The 21242-nt window shown below is 39.2% G+C and overlaps 1 protein-coding gene across 21 annotated transcripts in view; it reads right to left on the bottom strand.

Annotated features, from left to right (window-relative positions):
* HDAC9 (histone deacetylase 9) overlaps window positions 1-21242 on the bottom strand; it is a 459669-nt gene that overhangs the window by 277228 nt on the left and 161199 nt on the right. For 10 of the 21 annotated variants that reach the window (XR_005256087.1, XM_038129888.1, XM_038129901.1 and 7 more), the window contains exon 1: window positions 19-504. The exons of 1 other annotated variant lie outside the window; for it this stretch is intronic. Coding sequence is in view for 19 of the 20 variants with exons in the window: in XM_038129888.1 (XP_037985816.1) it covers window positions 19-124 (106 nt within the window). In the remaining variant the exon portion in view is untranslated. 10 more of the 21 variants (XM_038129895.1, XM_038129893.1, XM_038129897.1 and 7 more) reach the window with 5 other exon arrangements.

Below are 21242 nucleotides of genomic sequence, written 5' to 3'. Positions count from 1 at the left end.
CACGGAGCTGTCTCTTACCTGAGCTGATCATACTGTGCATTCTTTGCTGAGCCAAGAGCTGTTCACGTCCAGAAACCCCATCTGAGGAAAAACACGATTCACTCTCGTAAATTGTCTGCAGCATATTCCAACTGGTCTGCACTTCAGCTACACAAGAGATTCATCACTGCACTTGCACACAGGCGCCGGGCACGACCCTCTGCGGTCCTACCTCCTTCAGCGAGGGTCGTAAGATAATACGCTTCGGCAATTAGCAGTGTTTAAGCATTGGCACAAGTATCTATGAGGAGAAGGAAAAGCCCAAATCCACCGTCGGCAGCCCCCGCCCGCAGGAAGGGAGCCGTGAGCGTGCGGGGGGCTGAGCGCTGCCGAGTTTGAGCAGTTGCGTTCGGGCAGCCAGCGGCAGGTGGAAGAAGAAATGAAGAAATATCTCTGCGCTTTGGGCTTCCTGGCAGGGCGGGGAGGGGGGGGGGAACTGCCTCTAACAAACCATCAAACCGAATAAGCCACCTTTCCAGGGACCGGAGCCGCGGAGGGTTTAACCGAGTTGACCCCAGGCTAGCCCCGCGCTGCCGTGCCCGCGCCCCTCGCCGCTCCCGGCCGGCTGTCCCTCGGCCAGGCGGCTGGGCGAAGTTGGCGGGAGCAGCAGCGATAACTCATTTGCATTTGAATTGACACCCTCGTGGCCCAGCGGCGGCAGAAATAGAACAATGGCCGGCCTGAGCCAAAAATAGGTCAAGCATGGCCGGGCGATTGGAGCCTGCATTAATGCGTTTAAAAATACCACAGCAAACACAGCTGTCCAGTCTCCGTCTTTCAAACTGCCGCCCGTCCTCTGCGCGCCGCCCGGCCTCGGGCTCAATGAACCCCTTCCCCCTGCCCAGCCCGTGTCCGTGGGGATACGCCAGGGAGGAGGCAGGCGAGGGACAGGGACGGTCCTCGCGCCCCTCTCCCTCCTCGCCCTCCCCCGGGGGAAGTGTTTTGTGAGAAGAGAGCAAAACGCCACGGCCTCTGCCCATATCGGTCCTAAAATAACGCTGGGAGGTTTTGCTGGCGATGTGGTTTCTGCCTCGCCCACGCGCAGCCATCCTGCCGTTCTATTTTTGCTGCCCGTTTCTCTGGCTACGCCACAGTTGGCTTTGGCAGGGGAGGGAGCCAGGCGGCCGCCAGCTCCCGGCAGGACCCGCCGGAGAGGCGATTTCTGCAGCTAATCGGGCCGGGGGGAGCAGGAGGCGGGGGCACATGTCACTGCGGACCGGGTTTTGTGCGTGCAGCTATAAGCAGCCTTTCCGTATTTAGCATGCTTCGTATAATTCTTATAGTAAGTCACCGATTGTGGCACAGCGTGTTAGACACGCTTACGGACTATGCGCTATTTGGTTGACTTGCTAAAATTTGGAGAGAGGCTGAGTAGTTCACACTTATTTTTAGAAGCATTAGGCAATTTACACAGCGTCTTTTTCAGTTCTCCAAGATGATGTGGTTTCAGAAGAGCAGCTTTTGACAGCGTATCAGACAACAGCACCATGCTCCTCTGTGGTTTGACAAGTTTCACACATGTGAAGCCAGTTTTTCATACTGGTATTTCAAAAGTTGCATCTCATTTGATCATTAATATACCTACACACAGATAACTTTCAGTGTTACAGGCAGCATTTTACTTCTCGGAGTCTTACCCTGCCTTACAGCACTTTTTATACAGGTGACCAAAGCCTGCTGCTATCTATATTATACAGCAGCTTGACTACTCTCCTGCCAAAATTTTAAGTCTGCTCCCATGTTCCTGCTCTACAGGAGCAACAGTGGCCACTGGGATGTGATTCCTCACCATAATTAAGAAGCCAACAAAGAAGCCATATTGGAGCTTTCTAGAAATCCTCAGCATTCTCAACTATCAACATAATATTTTGCTCCTGAAGACACAAGAATTTGTCCAGTATTTGGGGCTCTCTCCTGCCTTTTGGTGAAGAATATTCTGTATGCTTACGTGACGGATCATAGCTAAGTGCAGTATGTTTTTTTAATATGCTTCTCACAACTGTGTTACCAAAGAAAAGGTTCCCAATAACAAAGTACTGTGACACTCCTGTGATGTTTGGCTACTTGATTGCCCCTAGGAAGTCTGTGGCTCAAGTCTTCCCATCATCCCAAACCTTTTCTTCTTCCATGTGCCAAATCACCTGGTCCTGGTGAGAGTTAAGATCTGCCCCCTGGACAGGGAGGGAGACTGCAGCAGCTGGCAGCAGCTGGGGTTTTCCCTGCAGAATCCTCAAGTTAGCACCTATCACTTCTTGCTACCCTGCTCTCCTTGGCATCTCTCTTCCCTGCTGAGGAAGCAGTGAAGCCCTGCAGATGGCTTTGCACCCAGCTCTGCAAAGGGCCATGAGCAGGGGCAGGGGCAGCACAGTGACAGGTAGGCTGTTACAGTGCAAGATTTCAGGTGAGCACAACACATACCATTGCATCGTGAACTGCTGATGATTTGGTATCATAAACATTTTCTCTGGAAAATAAAAATACCCCATTTTTTTGTGGGAAATATGCGGCCTTTCCACAGTACAGGGCAGTTTAACACAGTGCAAGAGGCATCACCGGTAGAAACAGAAACCTCCTCTAATGCAGAAAAAGCTTTTTATAGACAGAAGTAAATAGAAAAAGTGGAATTGCTTATGCCCTTCAGCCAAACAGAACATGACGCTGTTTGGTGATTCAGCGCCTCAAAATAATCAAGTTTCATATTACAGGGAAACACGGGAGGAATAAGTTAAAAACAGGTCAGAACATGGAAAACTGTGGAGTGTGGGATCTGGTATTAGGTACCCATATGTGTTTATAACTTCTTATATATGCAGCTGCATTTTAAAAGATAGTGTTCACAGCTCTAAACGACTTAAAATACTTCAGTAACTAACTAAAAGCAAACTATATTCAAGAGCAAAAAATGTACATTTAGATATTTAGCTGCAAGTGTTCTTAATTCCAACGTACATATTTTAAACTGACAGACACATAAACTCTCTTATGTTCACTAATTCACAGACCATAATAACTACAGCATTATGCTTTACATTTTAGATGATACATAAAAACTATATAAAAATATTTTACTTATGAAATCAGTCACCACAAAGGTAGGGTTTTTACAACCTGAATTCTTCCGACTTGCTTTGACATGGTATAAGCCTACTTTGGTACATGCTTAGGTTTAAAACACACGTGTAAATCCATTTCTTTTCAACATAACATTTAAGCACATGCTCAAATTCTATTGATTGCAATAGAATTTAAGCACATAGTTAAACACTTTGCTGAGTCAGCCCAGATTTTAACTGCACAATCACGTGAATTTAAGGAGCTCCTTAAGAGTCCCACGGGGGAAGGATAAAGGGTTCATGCCTGAAGAAAACCTGGTTTTTATTTTTAAAGCTATGGATGTTATAAGGTGACATTTTCATACAGGAACATGAGGGGATTTTTTCTGTTTTTTCAAATGTATTTCCTAAACTTGGAGAAGTTTAATGATGCTGGCAGTGAGGGTAAACTGTTGAAATGATTTAGTGCTGCTGAGGTGACTCTAAATGCAGTCAGCCACTTTATAGAAAACTTAAGGCGTGTTAGTAGCACTGTGATCTCATTATAGCATTTTCACAATGTGTTTCTCTTCTTTTCCCTCTGAGTTGTTAAAAACAAATAAATATAAGGAAATTAAATCTGGAAACCCCATTAGTGCAACATTAAGACTAAGAAATGAAGCCCTCAAATTGGAAAGAGCTAGGATTTCTACTGCGTTATTAATTCTGCAACATTATAATTAAGTAATACTTTTGGTTTTTTTATCTTTTTTTTAATTTTTATTTTCCTTTCAAAGCACGAACAGTATATCACTGATTGTTTTTAGCATATCCCATTTCTCACGTGCTATTCTGGAACATTGCCTATATTAATAATTTAGTTTCAACTTTAGCAGTTTTCTTACTTGTAAATGAATATTTGCATAGATTTTTTTATCATCTTGCTCAATTGTATTACATAATAATTGAACACATTAAAAAAAAGAGATGTTCTGTAGCTTCTAGTCATATGCTTAAATGAGGACATTGCAGTCTTACAGGTGTCCCATTCAACCTTTTCTCAGCCTGTTTTTCATTTGGCAAGTGAAAAGGCAGGGAGCAATAGCATGCATCAATGTCAAACAAATCATAAACAAGTGGGAGCTAAATTAAGGTTGCATGAGTAGAATTAAATTTGGCCTATTTCAGTACTGAAGGTTTGAGTTCTAATCTTTGCAGCCTAAAGACTTCCTAACTATTTTTGTGTATCCAATCACTGCGATTTGAAAAAAAAAAAAAAAAAAGGAAGAAAAAATTAACTATTGTATAGAACAGATGTTTCTGAAGCCACAGTTCATTAGATACCATTAGTACCACATGAAACCCAAACATCCAGCATAAATTACTACAGCTTATGCTAGAGGATTAACCATGTTAACGAACAGCTAAAGACTATTACCACAGAGAAGCAGATGGTTTGGGAGCAGCAAGAAATCAGGGGAGACGCTGTAATGGTCTGGTCTTGCTCCCTCTTGGAACTAAGGGACCATATTCCAGGTCCCTGGAGGAGTTGAAATGGATTGCTTAATCCATGTGCTTTGGTTAGAAATACAAAGTACAGGAATGTTTCCAACAAATTCTCTGTGTAGCAAGCCTTGGCATTGCCTGTGCAGGAATACAGGGTGCTTTTCTTTGCAGGGCTGGGAAACCATGTGACGGACATTTTTTAAGTGAGGAGAAAACTGCAATTCTAGTGTTTTAGCTCAATTCAAGCTTCAAAGGAATTTTCTGGGACAAAGAGAGGCATATCTGTAGCTTTAGGGGATTTTGTGACAAACAATGGGAGAGTAAAACTTTACAAAGTTCTGAGGATAAGAAGTGCTATGTAAGATAAATGTATGGCTCTTTTTTCATCTCTTGTATAAGAATACAAAGAGTCTTGCATCTTTCTCATGCAAATTAGCTCAGGGGTTTTGTAACTAGTTGATGACATCACTTCTTTCTCCTCTTAAAATACAATTTTTTGTTCACATAAATAAATCTACTAGAAATTAAGTCTTAGATTCAGGACAACACCACAACAGCACAAAGTTAATTATAAGCAGAAGGCTTAAGTTCAGCATATGCTTAAGGGCTTCATAAATTTAACTTTCCTGAATCACAAAGCTCAAGTAATAAAAATACCCTAACACTAATATAGAGCTATGTAGTAAATAAATATTTAAGTTAGGGAAAACATACACAATTCATTTATTCTGTTGACAAAGTTGTTTATCAGGTTGGAACTAAAATCTCCATGTTTTGTGGCAAGACTGAGGTAAATTGCACATCAACAACACAAGCCCAAGTAATATCAGATAAAGGACAGATAAATGCCTCAGACCAGCAAAGCACTTTGTCCCCTTTATGCCATTAATGAGTTTAGAGGAGATATGAGCAATATGAGACATACTGGCTTTTCATGGCTATGCCCACCTTCCTTAAGGAGACACTAGAGCTGTGCCTGCTGCTCCTGGTTCCACCAGGCACACCTGGGTGCACACGCACAAAGGAACCCTGGAGCTCCTCACCTGGGACAGCTGCCAGTATGTTCAGCATCCTCCAGGCGTTTCAAGCTTGTTGCATGCTTAATGAGCAGATAAATCCCGTGCAGGGTTCTTCACGGCATCTCCTAATCATGGGTAGTCTGGCAGGTCAGATCACCTGGTCACTGTTACTGGGCAATAGACTACTAAATCCCTATTGCTGGAAAACCAATAGGAACACCATCTCTAGCTTGTAAGATATGTTTGAGTGATTTTTTTTGGATTTAAGACAAGAAATGTAGGCCATGCATGCTGCCTGGAGAATTGAACTGTGGAAACCAATGGCCATGCAAAGGTTTTGGAATCGCTGCAGAAGCCAGCCAACCAAATACAAGCTCCTAGGATTATACCAGGACCAAAAAGGCTAATTAAATCCTTGGAAATATAACAAGTTTGGACTGAATAACAGCAGTAAGATGATATACATATCACAGAATTTCTTTGGGTACTGTAACTTCTCCCAGTAGAAATACTTGAAAAAGAATGCTGAAAAACTGAGGAGGGCTAGACATGCCCCATGCATAAAATAAGTTTGGAAAACCTTTGAAAACTGGAAACCTAAAGACCTGTGATACTAAATTTATTGATGAAGCTCAGGGGTAGCTTGGCATTGTCTACAATACACAGGGCAAGATGTCCACTGGGATAGTAAAATGGTCTTTCTTTTAAGAAATAAGGCCATTAGAAAAATTCAAGCCAGTTGTAAACATGCATTTTAAGCATGCTTCAAACACTGCAGCAACTTCCAAATGAGCTTTACATCGGTATTGACCATGTCTCTGAAAAGAAACTTTAACAGTTCTGTATGTCAAGCTTAAGGCAACTTTTGTTGTAGAACTGCAAGACAGATCTTATCTCATGAGTCTAAAAAGGTCAGATCACAGGGGCAGAATTATAGAATTGCTTTGCTTGAAAAAGATCTCTAAGATCATTGAGTCCAATCATTATTGTAAGTATATACAAGTCCACCAGCCAGTTCCCACTTCAGGTACCTTTAACGCTAGTAAGAACTACTAAGTACTGCTGAATTAATGGAATAATAAATTCCAAAGTAATATATGCTAAACTAAACTAATTATTCTTATATCAGAAATAAATTTATTATCTGAAATCACCCTCTCCTGAAAAGCAGAAGCTTAATTTTTGTCTTTTATTTTTTTTAATCCAAACTATGTTTACTTTCCTATGATACTAGAAAAGTTTTTAGAAGAGTAGAACAATAGAATGCACTGTAAATAACTTGGGAAAAAAAGCCTTTGGGGAAAAAAAAAGAACCCAGAAAATGTTTGCTTATTTTGCTATTCAAAGCTGCCCTTTTACATCAAATAATTAGATTTCAAAAATAGTGTCTTTCTACATACAGGCTTGGATTCATGCAATGATGAGGTGGCTTTGCATAATGTATTACAAGCAGATTATAAAGCTATAGTAGATTTATAGCAGATTTATAGTAGATAGATACCAATGCAGATTGGAATAATTACTCTTTTAAATTAAAAAAAAACCACAACATTTTCTTAAATTAAAAAAAAAAGTTGAAATTTCAAGTCAGAGAACTGGCACTACAAGCCACTGGAAGCTTGGCCAAGAAAAAACATTTTACAACAGCACTAAAAAGGGCCTCCTTTAATGTGTGGGCCAAAGAATGGACCTGAGATACCAGACCATGTGCTTGGCTGTGGGCACACACCGGTTTCTCCCACTGTGCTGCCTGTTTGGATCTCCTTCCTCTGCCAGCATCTCCACCCCTCACAGGGGAGCATTCAAGCACATGGAGAAATAGTGTTGGATGCACAAACATGCCCCTGAGAGCAGTAACAAATTGACCACTGCTGCACTCTGAAAAGGTCATATCTCATACTGGTCAATAATGTTGTTATGAAACCACACAAAATCCTCACTGTTAGATGGGCCAGGATGGCAACAACCCTCTTCTGGGTTTTTTTCAAAATGTTTCAGTGAACCCGGATCCAGTTTTCATCTAATTTTCTTCATCCTCTTGAACTTTAATAAGGAATAGATCTGAAACCCAAAACGTAGTCATATTCACCAGCTTGGGAGCTGATTTTACTCTGCTGGTGAATTTGGGGCAATGTTAAAACGATGAAGCTGTGACTTCATTGGGTAAACTGTAAATATTTTGCCTGACTTCAGTAGAACCAGCGTTCCTTCTGAGGAGCAATATGATCTTAATTTTCTGTAACAAAATTATAGATTGCAAAAAAGGGGGAAAAATCAAAACACAATTGAAAGCAAGGTTTCATAACTCTGAAATTAATTACAACACATTCCAAGTAAATGTAACCTCTCCCTTTAGCTAAGCAAACCGCTTTGAAAATCCTTTGAAAATCTTAATGCAGCTACTTACTGCAACTGAAAATACCTTTACACTATGTAAAGGCAGTATGTACTATGGCACTGCCAAAATGTGCCACAAACTTGACTTTTATAAATACAGGCATCCAGCTAAGGCCAAACTAAGAAAGCTTTTATTCATCCTTCAAGCTGATTTAGCCAAATCTTGCAATGTTCAGTTTGCTAGGCACTTGATCCCACAGAAGGGATGGAGCAACTGGAGAGGGAAGCCCCAGCAATTGCCCAGCAAAGTCACACTCTGCAGGCAGATGTGGGCAGCTGCAGCTGCTGCTTCCACATGTCCCTCATCTGCCCCATCTCTGGCTTAAAGGAGAAAGATGTGGGATGCTTGAGCTCTCTAGGACAAAGGGACAAGGCTGGTCCCAAGCGCTAAGTTTCCTAGAATGAGAACTGTTCACAAAAAACCTGCCAGATTCTTCTGAGGCTCAAACCACTGTGCAATGGCTAAAAAATTGCACAGGTCAGAACTGATAATTTGGATTAAAAGCATGGGGGAGCAGGAAGATAATACACTGAATCCATGTTCAGACAATACTCCCATTTCTAATCAAGTTCAATCAGATTTATGTCTTGTAAAGACTCTGGGAGGGGAAAGCTCTTGTAATAACTTCAACCCTAATTGCTGCTGGGAAAGGGCAGTCCAAAAATGAAGTAATAAGTGAAAAGTATCTAGCTAGTGCTAGAATCCCAATGCCATGAGTAGAGAAGACAGACTATTTCCAATGACCTTAAGCTTCTGACCATTCAAAATGTTGGATCAAACTTGGGCTGAAGGCCTGTTCTAAAAATATCATAGCAGTCCTCTATGCACTTCATACCTCGCTGATTGGTAGTTGAGAGAACAGGGTGACAGGGCAGGTGATAGTGGCAGGAAAACAACGCCTTTCAGTCAACAAATCTGAGGATCTGCACTATGACAAGCCAGGTCTCACACAAGTTGTCAGTCACAGATGGACTGGTCTGTGCATGCTATGATTGCACTTCATTTCCAGTCCCTTCTCCTCTTGTTAAAGCACTTGCCAGTGAAATAAACTGCTAAGTACATTTCAGTACTAAGTACATAGATTTGGATTTTTTTTTTTTAATCTGAACATAATCCAAACAAAGTGTTATGATTAGTCTGAAAAAAATGAGTGCATTTTCAGCAGCCCACAAAATAATGCTATATGCAGGATAAATAGCAGTCCTGGCTAAAAATATCCAGGGAAAAAAGCTGAACAGATCAAGGTGGCATGAATGGACTGAGTCCACAGGAATGAATAAAGAAATCACAACCCAGATTGTGTTTAATATTATTCTCAATCTTCTCTCCTTACCTCTGCCATAATTCCAGAAAAAAAAGAAAATCTAAAAAGGTGGAGGCAGAAAACCTGGGCAACTAAAAAGTTAGCAAATGGTTTACTGGCCATGATTTAGCAGCTTTCCACATCTCAGAAGACAAAAGATGATAACTAAAGCCATGAGACTGGTTTTGTGTTATCTGAAAAATGGGGACAGCAAAATTGGGCACCACCTTAACTAAAAATAGATGTGCTATAATAATAGGGCTGAAAAAAACCCACATAAGTTAATTACCAGTGTGATGAAACAGGCTTAAGTTTGGTCAAGCTTTATTTTTTATTTTAATTGCCAGTAAGAATGTTTCTAAAAATAACATTCTTGTGTTTTGTAATATTAATTTCCTTACCATTCTAAAGAAATGCTTGTCTCCATTTTTTGACTATACACAAATGTGACAACCTTGCATTTAAGGAATAATTTACTTGAAGTAAGGCAGCAGAGCTGGTTTTATTTAGAAACTTCAAATAAAATGCTACTGTAAGCTATTTAATCACACAGTTTTCTTTCAATCACTATTTACAGGCATACAAAGCACATTTCTCATAAAGAGAATGTATATGTATATACATGTATATACATTATATATGTGTGTGTGTATAAAAATTTAAACAGATTTAAAGCACTTTCAGGTACTGGTGTCACACACCGCAGTTGAAATATTAAAGCACAAGTACATTGACGTAAACAACAACAACAAAAAAATCTGAAAGGTACCTAAGCAAGTGTCACGTTTAAAACATGTGATGATCGAGTATTTTATTGACTTGGGCCCTAAATCATTGTATGCACTTTTGTTCATTTAGTGTCCTCTCAGATGCAGCAGAAAGCCTCCAGCAATTCAGAGAGACAGTATGCTATTCTGGGACCCAACAGAGAATGAATAAGTTGAGAAGTTGAGCAACTAACTATATTTGTAAGGGGAAATCTCCAAGGCATACCTACCAAAAAGAATGTCAGGCTGGAAATACACCAGGATGGTTGCCAACAGAAATATTTCATCAGTCAATCTTTTACAGTCCTATGGCTCCCATTTCATTTTTTTTTGCCAACTTATTTAGCACTGCAGGCACCAGCAACATACAAGTTTGGGATGTGCCTTCATTTCTCACATGCTTTTTCTGGAAATCAGCTGTTTTGTGATACTTTGCCTTCTGATCCAAAGACCACAGGCTTGTCACAGGATGCCACAAAGGGGTTTGTGCAGTTTGAGGAGAAGGAAAGGACATTAGTGGCTATGTACCTCCTTCAGAGTAACCTGCAACTGTGGAGGGCTGGATCAAATGATCATGGTAACTCCTTCTCAAGTGGCATTGGAAAAGAATGTGTTTCTCATGCATGAATCTGAGGACAGCCATTTCTCCAGCATCCTGAATAGAACCATCCTCTAAAGAGGACCATGTGTGCTAAACAATATATTTTTGGAACATTTAAATCAAAACAGCTATATCTGCAGTCTTGGCATGGCTGCACTGCTGATCAGTAGAATGGTGTTTACTTGGATGGGACACAGGCTTCACTGGCAACATCATGTTAAGGAGTTCCTTATGTGCTCCTGCTACTTTGCTGTCCTTGTTCTGATGGCAGGATTTTACACATATTTATACACGTCATTTGCATGGAAATCAGATCAGATCAGTTTTCCAGTACAGCTAAAAAAGCACAAACAAAAAAAGTAAGACCCCAAAAGCCCAAGCACAAAAAGCAAGAACTTTTTATTCTTATGCGATCCTCTCTCTGCCTCTTCAAGCCCCAAGCACAGTGACAAAAGTTCAAAGGACTCCTGACTGTGCTTTACTAATGCAGAACTCTTATTACTAACTGATGTGACAGGTATTTAAGAAGATTTGCATATCAAAGACATTTATAAATCACAGAAAACCTATATGGCCATGCTCATATATATGTAAAAATATATATGATCAGCATAACTGACTACTGAAACTAGCCAACACCATTTAAAGATATGCACAAAGTCAATAGCACTCAAATATCTTTTGGACACTATGGGGCAAAAAAAAAATCTTAGAATTCAAAACAGATTTCTTTAGATCCTCAAGGTTATAACAATTTGTTGCCATGTTGGTATAGATCTAAATTGCATTAGTTAAAGAAACAATTAGGGTCTCCTTTCAAAAGGAGAACAGTATTCTTTTATTAGTTGCTATACAGAACACACTATTTTCTGATGATGCAGAAAAAGAAATATTGGGTTAGGCAATTTCTACAAGACTTCAGCTGATGCCTTTAGTTTTCATAGAAATTCAGATAAAATTTAAGTTACCTTCAGACTTAGACTAGCTAATAGACTCAGGTTTCCTCCACATCTTTAAACGCTTGTGTGCGGGACTCCCCCACCAGCCTGTAATTTTCCTGTCTCAGAGGAGGCAGCAATCAGTGTGCCATTTATGCACTGTGCAGACAGAGGGACATTCTCAACACTGCTGGCATCACAGGAGAGGCTGATAAACAATCCGTATCATTTGGCCAGCCCATTTTACAAGGCTGACATTTATTTTCATTGTCTTTGGAATAGAAAAACGATACACAGGAAGGCCTGTTATGTGCTGCTCAGCTCAACACACAGACTTGAAGAGAATGAATTTTGTTCATCATTAAAATTAATAATATAGTTTTCAAATTTTCAACTTGAAGGCAAAATACGATAATATCTTACCCAACCTGTAAGAGGGTACAGTATGGAAAGTATCATTACCTGATTTCACATACAACGCAGCAAACCAGCCTGAACATGGCTTGTACCATTCACTGTCATTCAGAGCATGAAATAATCTATTTCTGACTCTCATGGATGACCAGTTCCCATATTTGACAAAGTAACATTTTTTCCTCTACCTGAAGCAATGTAATTTTTGACTGGCAGAAAGAGAGACCTGCAGCAGTCCTAGTTTGGCAGTGCCAAGAAGAAAATTTGCTTTTCATTCACATAGCTACGAGATACATGCAAAACACTGGTGGACTTCTTTTACTGTTTTTTTTTTTTTCTTACAGATATCTTCTTTTCCTGTGGTAGCATTCAAAAACAAAATGTGACATTTTTACATCTCCGTATTTAGTCATTATATATTTGTTAAAAGTGCCCATGAGGGATGCTTAATGAATGTTTAAAAAAAACCAGAATTGCTAGGGGACCGGGATTGAGTCGTCTTGAATCGCAAATGCTCATCACAGATTTCCAGTGATCAGCAATACCATACATCCTATGTTTCAGTTCCCCATCTGTCCAATGGGAATAAACAGCAGTATGTTTCACATTATTGTTTAGAACACAAGTGCTTTAAGGGTGCTCAGACATCATGGAAGTGGAGAACATACACTTTCTTTAGACTAAAATACTTTTGCCAAACTATTTCTACAGCATATAATCAGTTAGCAACTGGTAATCTGCATCCTTCTACAGGGAATTGGCAACTCTGATTACTACCCATGGCTGTCAATGCTTTGTAGAGCCTACATTACTTCAGATAGCTGGTTACTACCAAAATAAAATTGCAAGTGATTTCCCTAAACCACAAGAGTAGGTGTTTTTTCTTCAAAAGCTAGAGACAAGCACAAAAAGGCTCTGCTTGCTTTTATATTTCAAAAGCTTTTTGATTTTACCTGTGCTCCCTTAACTTGTCCTTCTCTTCAGAACATTTTATGTAGTTCTGTAAACTACAGAACATTGCCACTTGCCAAAAAAAAAAAAAAGCTAAAAAAGTTATGTCTCTCTAGATTCCCAGGCTTATAATTTACTAATATTTCTATTCACAAGGAGAAACAAGACAGTTTAGCAATAGTTGTGGCAAGCAGCAAATCTCACTCATGTAGACATGAAAGGCTTGGTTCTAAAGAAAAATAAAATCAATCTGAGCTCAAGACAATGAATTGAAGAAAAAAAAAAGCAACAAATACCTAAAAACCAAATGCATGCCTTTGAGTAAACATTTCTGCCATTCGATCTGTTGTACATTGATGAGTTAATGAGATCAACTAAAGGACTTTTTTTCCCATTCAGCTGAAGCTGTGGCCTTACACACCCTGCTCTCCTTCTATTTCATCTCCAGTCCAGACCTGGCATGGTCAGATAGCTTTGTTCTATTTTTGGAATAAGAATATTTAAACAATGATTGACCATGATAAATTGTCTCTGCTCTCATCAACATTAAATTAACCAGTCCTCTTGATACCTTTCTCATGAGTCTGGAAGCCTCATTTGCAAATAGGGTAAATATTTCTGTAAGGATGTTCTTTTCAAACTGACCAGAACAGTCTTTGCATTGTGGGACCCATTTAAAAATGAAATCCTTTCCTTCTTCGTTTGCTACTCCCATCAAAAAGGCCCATGTTTTCCAAGGGAAAAAACAGTATCTGAGGACCATCTCTTCTACAATTTTCCTTTCATGTATTAGTCTTTCTTCATTATTGCACAAACATGACTGTCCTGTTCTTCTCCTTTAACTCCACTTTTCATTCACTGATAAAATGGTGACTCCCTCTATGCTTCACTTAGTAAAATCTCAGACAAAAGACACTTCTGAGTGAGGTTTCTCCCATGTTATTCTCTTGTTTGTGAAGAAATCTCCCAAAAGATGGCTTAAAATTCTCCTCCATAGAATACAAGGATTTGAGCTCTTTGCTCCGAAAATCACTGGCATTACCTGGTAATATGGCTCTTTTCTTACCAATCTGACAGAGTATGGATTGTATACATATGGCCAAGATATTTCCAACCAAGCTGAAAAAATTACTTGGAAGAGGCTTTTTGTGGTGATGATAAACATCAAGTGCCTCCCATCAGATAAAAGAAGAAGTTGTGGCTTTGTACTGTTATTGTACTACCATTGCCATTGCTCCTTTCCTGTACTGCCAGGTGCTGGGAGATATTTCACAGATTTGCCATCAGCCTGTGTTTCTGCAAGAAAAATTCTTCCGCTGGTCTGCTACCAGCTAAGAAAATACCTTTTAATCATTACAATTCATATTTATTCCAAACCCAGTAATTCAGAATTCACTTCACAAGGTTTTAACTGCCATAATCTCTGCTGAATATTGAACTCAAGAAGAGATGCAAAGCATTCCTTGAAAAATGGCTCATGTCAAACATTTATCAGGTTTGCCATTCTTTTCATGCATAGATGAATGCCTCTCTCATTTATAGTTTTTTCTCTTGTATTTACTTTCTATAGTTTTTGCAAAGAGTGTTCCACAATCTCTTCTCCCAGAAGCTTCTGATCACTAATTTTTGTTTTAATCTTCATTAGTCTATATTTATCACTATATTTCACACATTTGCTTCTTCCTCTTTGATCCTTTAATAGTCATTGTGCACTGCAATTTCTTTACTTATTAACAGCCCGAACATTCTTCATCAAATCTAATTCAGAATGTATTCTTTACTGCTTGTTTTCTTATTGTACTTGCAAACTTTCATCTTTCCTCTGTCTATAGAGATGCTGCAGGATTTGTTCTCTCAGCTACTGAAATTTGCCCTCCGAGTCCTCAAATTCAAAGTAAACTTCAAACACAGACAATTTTTTCACATCCCATTAATTTTTTTTTTTTTTTTTTTTGGAGAGGACAGTGGTAGCTATAGTATTCAGAAATCATTTCACATTTTAAGTTTCATTGCTCTTAACCTTACATCTCTTTTCCCCTGGAAATGTCTAGCTCTTTAAAAGCCAACAAACTGGTAGATAGCTCTCCTGTTTTCCCACTTAAATAACAGAGGTGATACTTGAATTCAGCATTTTCATGTCATAAATTAGTGCAATCCCAACTGAAAGGGAAACCATCCGGAAAGCACAGTTTCCTTTTGACTCACCGTGTCAAAGTAGACGTAAGGACATTGACAACATACTATAAGGCTTGTATACTTAATTTTCACCATTTGTAATCTCTCCAGAGGCAGCTTTAGCCTTTGTTAAATGTAAAACAGAGAGGTATAAAACTGTAATTTTGGCAAACATGAAACAAAGGTAGGCTTTTTATTCCATAAGAGAAAACTCTCCACTGTGCACAGAAAGGCAGTTGCACCCTGAATAGAAAAGGAGGAATGGAAGGTGGTTGCAGAAGAGGGACAGTTACTGTGCAACTTCGAAGTCTGCTAGAAAAACAAACACCGAAAAATGGCCCTTTGGTAAAAACCACATCGTTTATCAGTCTGAGACTGAACAAGATACAAGGACTTAAAAGCATATATTCAATGTCCCCAAACAGGATGAGCTTGCAAAGCATACAGCAAAGCTTTCTGAACATATCTAGGTCTCCAAATTTCAACAATTGCATCATTTTTTATGGATTCTTTCCTATCAAAATCTACTAAATCCTTACATTTTCATTTCAAGAGTGTTTTCTTGTGGAGGGGCACTTTCTATTTTTACTTTAAGGGCAATGCGCGTGGATGGTGCTACAGAGACAATAGGAGACTATTTTGAAGCAACTTTTACCTTTGCACTTATGCGACTGAAAAGAACTCACAGAACTTGTCACCCATGGATCTCAAGACCAGCACCAGTCTTCCTTTATTAACTGAATATTGACAAATATCAAGCACTAGAAAGCTAAACTGCTCAAGGAGAAGATATAACATTGGCATGCAAGGTTGTTTTTTTTTTAATTAAAAAAAAAAAAGCTCATCTGAGTGATTCAGTTTGTTTGCATGATAAAATAAACTTTCTAGAAATAACAATAACAAAAAGGAGTGAGGTCTATCATTCTACCAGGACACTGAGCCCTGGTGTTTACAGGTGCTTTATACCAACTAGGCAAAAAATAGCAAAGAAATTACTAGGTTATATAAAAAGAAAAGCTTAAAATAACTGTAGTGAGCTAATGTTAGAGATATGCAGTGAAGGTTGGGTCATGCCTACAACGTACCATTGCCTTCAGCTGTAAGATCTCCTTTATGAGCTCTACAAGTACACTGCTAGAGCTGGTGGGAAAAGCATCATTACTAAACCTGGCATCAAGCCAACTGTCTCCTTGTTTTCCATATATTAATAACTTTAATGTAGATTTTCTACTCTATCCTTTTTTCAGGGAAATCCTGACAGCTTAGTTGCAAAAGTTCCTGGATTGCTTTGTTTTTTCTCATTTATATGAGACTAAAGAGACAGCAAAATCACCACTTTTGAGATTTCCTCATCTCTGTTGTTTTTATATTAAATACAAGGCTAAAGATATGGCTCTTGTTGTCCGAACCTCTTCTTCACATATATGGTCACATCATGTCACAAAAGATGGTGTCACATCTAAAATTAGAAACAAATCTCAACTGTGATGATTTTAACACTGAGTCTAACCTTGAGAAATGCTGAGTGCCTTCCAAGAGGTGAAGGAAAATGAGTCTGAGGGTTCTCAGCAATATACAGATTTTGCATGCAGAATAGCAAATTATAAGCAGTAAAATAGAAAAATACCCCAAACATGCCGTTACCTTCCCCCCACCTCCTCTCCCCCCCAAAAAAACCCCAAAAACAAAAACCAAGGGAAAAAAAAGAAATAGAGATCAATTTAGGAAAGATACTGTGGAAAAACAGAGTAGAAAGGTAGAAAGTGACAGGATTAGTGCTATCCATTTCTATATAATACTTGGGGAATATTTTTCTAAAGACCAATGTACTCTTAGTTTTTAAAGTTCTATTCAAAATCTAAGCCAGTGGCTGACAGGACTAAACCTGCTTCAAGTTATATTAAGCCCTGCAGATTTGACCCACAGAAAAATAATGACATTGCATATTAAAGATAAGCCTTAAATGACCTTATTTACTTCACTATACCACCTGACAGGATCGATGAGATCACTAGCTATTTCTAAATTGTCCCAGAGCACAAAAGGAAAGGGGGGGAGGGGGGAAACACTGGAATATGAAAAAAAAAAACAAAGTCAAAACTATGAAACAAACAAAACACTTCCTAATTCCAGCTACTTTCCACTTGTTTGAATTACACTTCACATTATTTTTGTTGTCTTTCCACTTCAAATAGAAATTTTCCACACAGCTCAGTAACTAACCCCATTTGCAAATTACTCAGTATGATCAATACACCAGATTAAAAATAAATATAACAATTCATAACTATAACATCATTAAGCAAGGAAGACTGATATTTCACTAAATTTAAATCTCTACCAGTATAAATTTTAAAGCTATTTTAATTGTCTGCAGTTGTGTGGAAAGCACTTTTATTTACTTATGTTTAAGTGGGTATGTGTGGTTGCCTAAAGCATGAAATTTCTTTTGAAAACATATACTGATGGAACATTTATGATGGACAACATTTCTACCATATATAAGATGTGCAACACATCTTACCATCACTCCTTTTGTAAAGTTTGTTTACTTCAGATTACACTGCATCAAAACCTTTCAAATATAATTATTATACACTTTCTGACAAAAAACTGAATATCAGATGTCCAAACCTCAAAATGACTTCCAGGAGAGACTGTGGAAGTTGCAACTGTATCTCATACTTCTCAATAAAGTAAAGTACATGACCTGAGTTGTTTTTCCTGGTAGAGCCATGGGACTTTCCTGCCACTGGCTCAAGCAGCTCTGGAGTCCACCCCTGCATCTCATCCAAAAGAGCACGTACAGCCAAGGGAAGTACATGTCTGTCTCACAGCTTAAGTTCCAGTGAAAAATCCAGAGGCATCTCTGTTTTATTTTTCTTTAGTGAACATTTATGGTAACCGCTATCACAGTGAATAGTGAGAAGCGCTGAAAGTAGTTGCAATACAGACAGAGAAGGAAAACTTGAAAAATCAACAAGTTTAATTAATTAGCAGAATACCTATTTCAGAAAGATATGTTATATGAACTATATTCTCAAAGGATGTGGCTCACAAGGATGGCAAGATCTGAGCTTTCATTCAAACTATAAAGGTTCTTGTACTAATGTTGGGGATTTATCTGAATTTATCTCATGGTGTTCACTGCTAGGGAAGAGGAACCTGCAGGAGAGAAGCTTTGGTGGAGATGTTTCTGTTCCAGCTTAAAAGTGGCACAGACAAGATGGAGTCAAGTATCAAATACTAACTATTTGAGCTTTCCCAAGGCAAAGGTGCAAATTCTTCAGTCTCCTCCCTGCACTTGGAATGTGACTTGAAGGATAAAAACTTCACATCTGTCGAATCCATAGGAAATTGCTTGCTGCAACCTACAATTGACAGCTCCAAAAATAGAATAAAATTGATGTCAAAGAGAAAAATGGATTTATTGGGAGGGGGAATCATTAAAGAGAAAAAAAGTTATTTATTTCCTTTGAGAGGTTACAAATTAAAATTCACATAACACTTAGCAATGAAATATGTGTTCAATACAAATGCCTGCTTTTGTTTTCCTACCTAGAGATAAGAGTTGACAGTGCAATTGTTAGTTGAATTACTGCTTCAATAAAAATCTGCCACATAAACAGTTCTGTTATAAATGAAAAAAAGTGAATTTCTCTTACTGTTGCAGAAGCTTATCAAAACCACTAAAACCCAACTTGACAATTGATTATTAAAACTAAGTAGAAGACATGTATGAGCCTGATTTTACCATGTTATGGCATTTCAAAATCATAGAATCATACAATGGTTTGGGTTGGAAGAGACTTTAAAGATCATCCAGTTCTAATCCCCATGCCATGGAGAGACACAGGTTCCTGGACCAGGTACACTGGACCAGGTTCCCCAGAGCCCCATCTAACCTAGTCTTGAACACTCCCAGAGATGGGGCATTCACAAGTTTTCAGCGCAACTTGTTCCAGCACCTCACAACCCTCAGAGTGAAAATTTCATCCTAATAATATCTAATCTAAACCTACTTTCTTTCAGTGTGAAGCTATTCCCCCTTGAACTTTAACATGCTCTTGCAAAAAGTCCCTCTCCACCTTTCCTGTACCCTTCAGGTACTGGAAGGCCACAATTAGGTCTCCTTGAAGCCTTCTCCTCTTCAGGCTGAACAATCTCAATTCTCTCATCCTTTCTTCATACAAGAGGTGCTACTTCCCTCTAGTCATCCTGGCGGCCCTCATCTAGACTCACTCCAATTGATACATGCTCCTCCTATGCTGAGGACCCCGGAGCTGAATGCAGCACTGCAGGTGGGGTCTCACCAGAGCAGAGCAGAGCAGAGCAGAGGGACAGAATCCCCTCCCTTGCCATGCTGCCCATGCTGCTTTTGGTGTAGGCCAGGACACATTTGGCTTTCTGGGCTGTGAGTGCACATTGCTGGGTCATGTCCAGCCTCTCATCCACCAGCACCTCCAAGTCCTTCTCAGCAGGGCTGCCTTAGAGTCCCACAAAGGACTCCATATGGAAAATATGTGTTTGGGTAAAACACCTGTTTGTATCAGGTATAATTGCCTTCTTACTATGAGAAAGTATAACACAAATGCAAGGCACAATGCTCAAAAAAACTTTTCCAATTATATTATTTCCTTAAAATTATATCCAAAATTTTCTGCAGCATAGCCTCAAGCCATAAAAAGTCACTATGCATCCAGTGCCATGGGCTAGAGCTGTGATACCCACTGAGGTAAAAGCACTGCAGCCTGGCATTCAGGTTTGGTTACATGGTTGGCTACATGGCTGGCTATACAACGCTTGGAGGTGGAATGTGTGGCAAAAGCCAAAGTCACCTGCAGCCAGCGGCCAAACCTCAGTATCACAAGTTCAGTACCAGGTGGATCCCTGAAAGTGGAAAAAACGTGACAAAGACTTACAACACCTGCCAGATCACAGAGCTAGCTCTTCTTCATAATTTTACCATGCAGCCAATTTACAGTTCCTCATCCAGGTATAAGAAAAGGGCCTCTAAAACCAAGTAGTGGATGTACAGATTGCCCACCATTTGACTCATCTGCTGAATTTCATGCCTTTCACCATTTCTAATTAATCAAATATTTCTGCCGTTTCTTGTATACACTACTTATTTTATCAGTCCATAATATACAGCATAACTGCAAATGCCATCGTAGCAGCTGACACTGCACCATTTAAATTTGTGTTACTGAAAAGCCCATCTTTCATTCAAGTAATCTAAGAGTTCATCTCTCATAAAAATGTCCCACTGTTGCTTGCACGTATGAACAGTTTCATTGCAGGGAAAGCCCTTGTTGAAGAGCACCATGTAAGGATATTATGAATTCCTAAACATAAAAAGCTGTGGCTTTTGCAAAGGCAGACACGTTAAGTCTGATACACCAAAACTTCACAAAAGCAGATATAACTACAAACAGTAATTGACTGATCTGAGCAGCCAGGTCCTGACTGGACCTGATCCAACCACACTACTGCCAAAGGCAACAAGGTAGATTTCTTTTTTTTCTCCATCTTCCCGTTTTGTTTTTTTCTTTTTCCAAAGTGATATTTATGTTAAAGGATAAGAACAGATGAAACAGAAACAAGACACTAGAAAGTGCTAAATCCTCAGAGGCTGTAGAGGGATTACATGGAATAATACTCACCTGAAAACACACTACTAATGAATCTCACCTAGTAAGGGGTGCTTGAGAACTCAAAAACGTCCTTCAGTAAGATGAAGGTGTGTCCAGATGAAAATCATAGAGTAAATTAGAGGAACACAATAATTGTCCTTCCCACTCTAAAAAGTGTAGCAATCAGCTAGCATATTGACTTATTAATTCTGCCTTCAAACACAGGAGCATCTCCTTTCCATAGATTACTTAGTCCGTTAGGGACTGTCCACTCCCACCTGCCTTATTTCATTTCTCCCAAGGATGCAGTGGGCTCTGGACAGGTCTATATGCTGTAAAATCTGGTAGAGCCAAAAAATCAGATGCATAGCACATACCAAAAAAAAAAAGCATTTGGGCTGATGACCTAATATTTACAGTCTGATTAAAAAAAAAAAAAAAAATTTGCACACGTGTGTGTGTG

Source organism: Motacilla alba, chromosome 2 (assembly GCF_015832195.1).
Source record: "Motacilla alba alba isolate MOTALB_02 chromosome 2, Motacilla_alba_V1.0_pri, whole genome shotgun sequence".
In the NCBI taxonomy this organism is placed as follows: domain Eukaryota; kingdom Metazoa; phylum Chordata; class Aves; order Passeriformes; family Motacillidae; genus Motacilla; species Motacilla alba.
Note: the sequence above shows the minus strand (reverse complement) of the source record. Positions and strands in the feature narration are given on the sequence as shown.